The sequence below is a fragment of the Phacochoerus africanus genome, chromosome 8 (genome assembly GCF_016906955.1).
Source record: "Phacochoerus africanus isolate WHEZ1 chromosome 8, ROS_Pafr_v1, whole genome shotgun sequence".
Taxonomy (NCBI): Eukaryota; Metazoa; Chordata; class Mammalia; order Artiodactyla; family Suidae; genus Phacochoerus; species Phacochoerus africanus.
The window spans coordinates 145,059,221-145,065,220 of NC_062551.1; the positions used below are offsets into that span (position 1 = coordinate 145,059,221).

General features: G+C 39.5%; 1 protein-coding gene across 4 annotated transcripts in view; it reads left to right on the top strand.

Annotated features, from left to right (window-relative positions):
- C8H1orf141 (chromosome 8 C1orf141 homolog) overlaps positions 1-1,904 on the top strand; it is a 185,593-nt gene extending 183,689 nt beyond the window's left edge. For 3 of the 4 annotated variants that reach the window (XM_047788720.1, XM_047788718.1, XM_047788721.1), the window contains one exon: positions 822-1,904. In XM_047788720.1, coding sequence (XP_047644676.1) covers positions 822-1,409 — 588 coding nt within the window. In that variant the 3' untranslated portion in view covers positions 1,410-1,904. The remainder of the gene's footprint in view (positions 1-821) is intronic. The other variant, XM_047788722.1, reaches the window with a different exon arrangement.
- The last annotated feature ends 4,096 nt before the right edge of the window (positions 1,905-6,000 follow it).

Genomic DNA, 6,000 nt, shown 5'->3' on the forward strand with positions numbered 1-6,000 from the left:
TGGCTGTTTTATTCCACAGATATATATCAAGCACTTTTTCTTGTGCTAAGTATTGTGCTAAGTGTTAGGACACAGTAATGAATATGATTGTTTTAAAGATAATTTTATACTTTCTGAACTTATTAGGATACTCAGACTGTGTAATTTTGGCTTATAATCGGTTGCGATCCGTCTCTTTTGATCTTTGACCCACTCCATTTTTTTGGTATGCTGCTTATTTCTGGGCACAGAAACCTAAGAAAGGCCAGAAAAATGTTCCATCCCACCAACTATCCTACTTACCAATGACAACACCTCAGACATTTAAGAGAGAGTTTTATTTCTTGGGAGTTCCCATTGTGGCTCAGTGGTAACGAACCCAACCAGTATCCATGAAGATGTGGGTTCATCCCTGGCCTTGCTCTGTGGGTTAAGGATCTGGTGTTGCCCTGACCTGTGGTGTAGGTCGCATACGTGGCTCGGAGGTTGCTGTGCTGTGGTTTAGGCCGGGAGCTACAGCTCCCATTAGATGCCTAGCCTGGGAACTTCCACGTGTTGCAGGTGTGGCCCTAAAAACAAAAAAAACAAAAAAAAGGAATATATTTATTTCTTTATCTCTCACTTTATTTCAAAAAAGATTTTAGGAGACCAAACATTCAGATTTTACTCTTAAAGTCTTATTAAGGGAAGGAACTGTTTAAATACCATTTATTGTTCATATTAAGAATTTCTGCGTGCTCATTTTTAGAATATTTTGCCATTTTATTTTCATGTTTAAAAAAGTATAGAGTCTTCTTGCCTCAATAGACTGATGACTAAGTACTCTTTTCTTTAATCCACAGGAACATAATGACACAAATCCCATAATTTTCCATAAGACTGAATATGTGAAAATGTTCCTTTTGACAAAAAATAGGCTTCTTCCCCATTCAGTGGAAAAAGGAACAGATTACCTACATCAAAGGTCAAATGTTGTTTTAGAAAGAAACTGTGGAATGTTCAAGTCTGTAGTTAGAGGTCAGTCTATTACTCCCTCCAAACTCAAAAGGACCATGCCTACAACGCAGAGGAAAGATGAACCAGCAATACCCTTTGAAGTGGGTCATGGACGTGTAAAGGATAAACTAAGGAGAAAAACTAGTAAGCAGACATTTGAAAACGTATCTTGGCATAAACTCTATAGCGTCTCACAGACATTTTCCAGCCTAACCAAAAAATTTGTGGGGCTCCTCGATAAAACCATTATTCAAGAAAAGGTGGCTAAAAGTAGCAACTTTGAAAAAATGTTTTCTACAGTAAAACCAATGAGCAAATTCAGTGCCTCACCTGTCAAATATTGCTCAAAGCCTTCAAAAAATATACTCAAAGTCCATAAAATAAATGGTGTAACACCATTGGATGATTTGTTAAACTCATCAAGTATAAATTAAATACCTTGTAACACTGTGTTTCTACAGCAATATTTTGGTAACAAGAAGCAAATAACAGTTCCAAGATTATAGAAGAAATGATTTTCTAAATGGCAATGTTCTAACGGATGGTAGAAGAAAACATAGAAGAAAGCACAGAAATTGGAATTATGAACAGTGGAATAGAGGTGGAATATAATACTTGAAGTGAACAAGGGGACAAAATTAGGAAATAAGATCAACAAGAGGAACTAGTTCAGAATTCCTCTTATCTCAAATCCCTCAGTCATCAGCACTTCCTCATAAAGCATGATTCAGGATCAAGAATGGCATTGACTGGCTCTGGAAATTTGCTATTGGAAGCCAAATAATGTCAATGACCTTAATTGGATATCACACAAGACAAATATACCGTTAACCTGATGCATGTGGAATTAATCGCGTATCAGCATTTTGGATAGTCCTTGGAAACTAGCATGACACTAGCAATTCATGAAATTAAAAAGGCTTTGAAATTTTCAAATATCATTTTTGTTGGTAAATGTTGGAACTGCTTTATTATATAATGCCTTCATCAAGTATAACAGACTTTATGAATTGTTAAATAATTTAGAAGAATAACTTATCCTTTTTTTTTGTTGTTTGTCTTTTTAGGGCTGCACCAGCAGCATATGGGAGTTCCCAGGATAGGGGTCGAATTGGAGCTGCAGCTGCTGGTCTATACCCCACCCACAGCAACGCCAGATCCAAGCTTCAACTTCAACCTACACCACAGCTCATGGCAATGCTGGATCCTTAACCCACTAAGCGAGGCCAAGGATTGAACCCGCATCCTCATGGTTACTAGCCAGGTGTATTACCACTGTGCCACAATGGGAACTACTAGAATAACTTGTTTTTAATAAGCTAAATAATTTGGGTATGAAGTCCCATAAAAAATTGAAAATGTTTGGAGTTCCCACCATGGCTCAGAGGAAATGAACCTGCCTAGCATCCATAAGGACGCAGGTTCAATCCCTGGCCTCGCTCAGTGGGTTAAGGATCTGGTGTTGCCATGAGCTGTGGTGTAGCTTGAAGACATGGCTCCGATCCTAAGTTGCTGTGGCTATAGTGTAGGCCGGCAGCTGTAGCTCCAATTCGACCCCTTGCCAGAGAACTTTCATATGCTGCAGGTGTGGCCTTAGCAAAACAACAACAACAACAACAGCAAAAACTTAACTATGCAGTCAGCTCTCTGTATCCATGGGTTCTATATCTGCTTATTCAACCAACCACGGACTAGAAAATATTCCAGAAAATTCCATGAAGTTACAAAAAGCCAAAACTTGAATTTGCTTAGCACCAGCAACTATTTACATAGCATTTGCATTGTACTTACAAATATTTACATAGCATTTAAATTGTGTTAGGTATTATCAGTTATCAAGAGATGATTTTAAAGTTCAAGGGAGAATGTGCGTAGGTATTATACAAATACTATTACATTTTACACAAGGAACTTGAGCATCTATGGATTTGGGTATCTGTGGGGGTTCCTGGAAACAATCCCCTGTGGAATCAAAGGAATAACTGTATACTATTTATAGGAAATAATAGTTAAAGCTTTATTTTAAAGCTTGAAAATAAAGGAATGGAGAAGGAAATGCTAGACTAAAGAAAAACAAAAAGTTGGATGGCATTATTAATATCAGATATTAAAATTTAGGATTAGAAGCAATAAATGACAAAGAAGGACTTTATGCCTCATGTAAAAATAAAAACACAGTATCTGAAAAAAATATAACAGCATCTTTGATGCACTATATATACGATGAATTATACCAAAGAAGAAAGCCCTTAAGTATATAAAGCAAAGGCTACTGGAAATCCCAGAAGAATATAATAAAAATAAAATGATTGTGGAAGACCTCAACTCACCTCTTTCAAAGTTAAGCAGATAAAACAAAAAGAGTAAGGACCCAGAGTAATTATGTAATGCAATTGATAAAATTGATGTAATGGTTATAGATCCCTGTTTCTTTGAAACAGAGAAAATATAGCGTTTGTCCATAGAAAATGGATTATGTGTTGGTTGGGCTACACAAAAGCACTTAACCTTTTGTTTTTTTTGCTTTTTAAGGCCCGCTCCTTTGGAAGTTTCCAGGCTAGGGGTCAAATCAGAGCTGCAGCTGCTGGCCTACATCATAGCCACGACCACAGCAATACTAAATCCGAGCCAAGTCTTTGACCTATACCACAGCTCACAGCAACACTGGATCCTTAACCCACCGAGCAGGGCCAGGATGGAAACCCCATCCTCATGGATACTAGAGGGTTGGTAACCTGCTCAGCCACACCAGGAGCTCCTATACATAACTTCTTTTGAAAATGAATTCAGAGATCTTTTTTAAAAATAAGCCACTAAATGGAGTTCCCTTTGTGGTGCAGTGGTTAACAAATCTGGCTAGGAACCATGAGGTTGTGGGTTTGATCCCTGGCCTTGTTCAGTGGGTTAAGGATCCGACGTGGCCATGAGCTATGGTGTGGGTCGCAGACGCAGCTTGAATCTGGCGTTGCTGTGGCTCTGGCATAGGCCGGCGGCTACAGACCCCTAGCCTGGGGACCTCCAAATGCTGCAGGTGCGGACCTAAAATAAATAAATAAATAAAATAAATCGCTAAAAAGGAATAAAAATGATACAGAATCCGGAGTTCCCGTCGTGGCTCAGTGGTTAATGAATCCGACTAAGAACCATGAGGTTGCGGGTTCGATTCCTGGCCTTGCTCAGTGGGTTAATGAACTGGCGTTGCCATGAGCTGTGGTGTGGGTTGCAGACTTGGCTCAGATCCTGCATTGCTGTGGCTCTGGTGAAGGCTGGTGGCTACAGCTCCGATTCAGCCCCTAGCCTGGGAACCTCCATATGCCATGGAAGCGGCCCAAGAAATGGCAAAAAGACAAAAAAAAAAAAAAAGATACAGAATCCAAATATATTCATTATTTAAAAATAAAGAGGAGTTCCTGTAATGGTGCAGCAGAAATGAATCTGACTAGGAACCATGAGGTTGAAGTTTCCATCCCTGGCCTTGCTCAGTGAGTTAAGGATCCAGTGTTGCTGTGAGCTGTGGTGTGGTATTGCTCGGTCTGGTAATGCTTGGTCTGGCATTGCTGTGGCTGTGGTGTAAGCCGGTGGCTATAGCTCCAATTAGACCCCTAGCCTGGGAACCTCCATCTGCCATGGGTGCAGCCCTAAAAAGACAAATAATAAAATAATATAAAATAAATAAAGATAAAGAAGAAATCAAAACTCAAATTAGAAAGTGAAAAATAATGAAAAGGAAGCCACTTCATTTCAAAACTTATGGCACAACAGCAAAAGCTAGTTTAAAAAAGGAAATTTAGGAGTTCCTGTCGTGGCTCAGTGGTCAATGAATCCGACTAGGAACCATGAGGTTGTGGGTTCAATCCCTGGCCTTGCTCAGTGGGTTAAGGATCTGGCGTTGCCGTGAGCTGTGGTGTAGGTTGCAGACATGGCTCGGATCCCAAGCTGCTGCAGCTGTGGCGTAGGCCAACAGCTACAGCTCTGATTCAACCCCTAGCCTGGGAACCTCCAAATGCCTCAGGAGCAGCCCTAGAAAAGGCAAAATAAATAAATAAATAAATAAAAAGAAAATTTATAGCTATTCTTTCCTCCCTCTCCTCCTCTTTCTTCCTTTTACCTCCTTCTTCTTAGTGAAAAGGATATGGAGATTCACATTTTGGAAATATAGAAAAGGTATAAAATAAACCCAAAGCAATTATGAATAGGATATAAATACAGATAAACACTAAAATTACTTTATAAATAAAAATATAGTATAAGATGATACATAAAAGCAAAAGTTGTTGCTTTGTGTGTCTGTTTTTAAAATACACTGAAACAGTTACAGCAGAAATTGACAGAACTTTGCAAATCAACTAAAATAAAAAGAATTTTTTTAAATACACCAAAATAGATAAGTTCTTGAATCTGATGTAAGAAAAAGGAGTATAAGGTTATGAAAAGAAACAATCTTAGTACAGGAAAGAGCAAAAGAATAATAAGAAATATTACATGGAAATTTATGCTAACACATTTGAAAATCTAAGGAAAAACAGATTTCCTATCAAAAAAGAAATGAGTTCCCATTGTGGCGCAGCGGAAACAAATCTAGGAACAATGAGGTTTGGGTTCGATCTCTGGCCTCGCTCAGTGGGTTAAGGATCCAGCATTTGCTGTGAGCTGTGGTGTAGGTTGGAGATGCAGCTTGGATCTGGTGTTGCTGTGGCTGTGATGTAGGACTGCAGCTACAGCTCCGATTAGACCCCTAGCCTAGGAACTTCCATGTGCCATGGGTGTGGCCCTAAAAAGAAAAAAAGGAAAGAAAGAAATGCTCAGAATTGAAATTTTTTTTGTCTTTTTAGGCCCGAATCCACGGCATATGGAGGTTCCCAGGCTAGGGGTCCAATTGGAGCTGTAGCTGCCAGCCTACACCACAGCCACAGCAACTCGGGATCTGAGCTGCGTCTGCAACCCACACCACAGATCATGGCAATGCTGGATCCTTAACCCACTAAGTGAGCACAGGGATTGAACCTGCAACTTCATGGTTCCTAG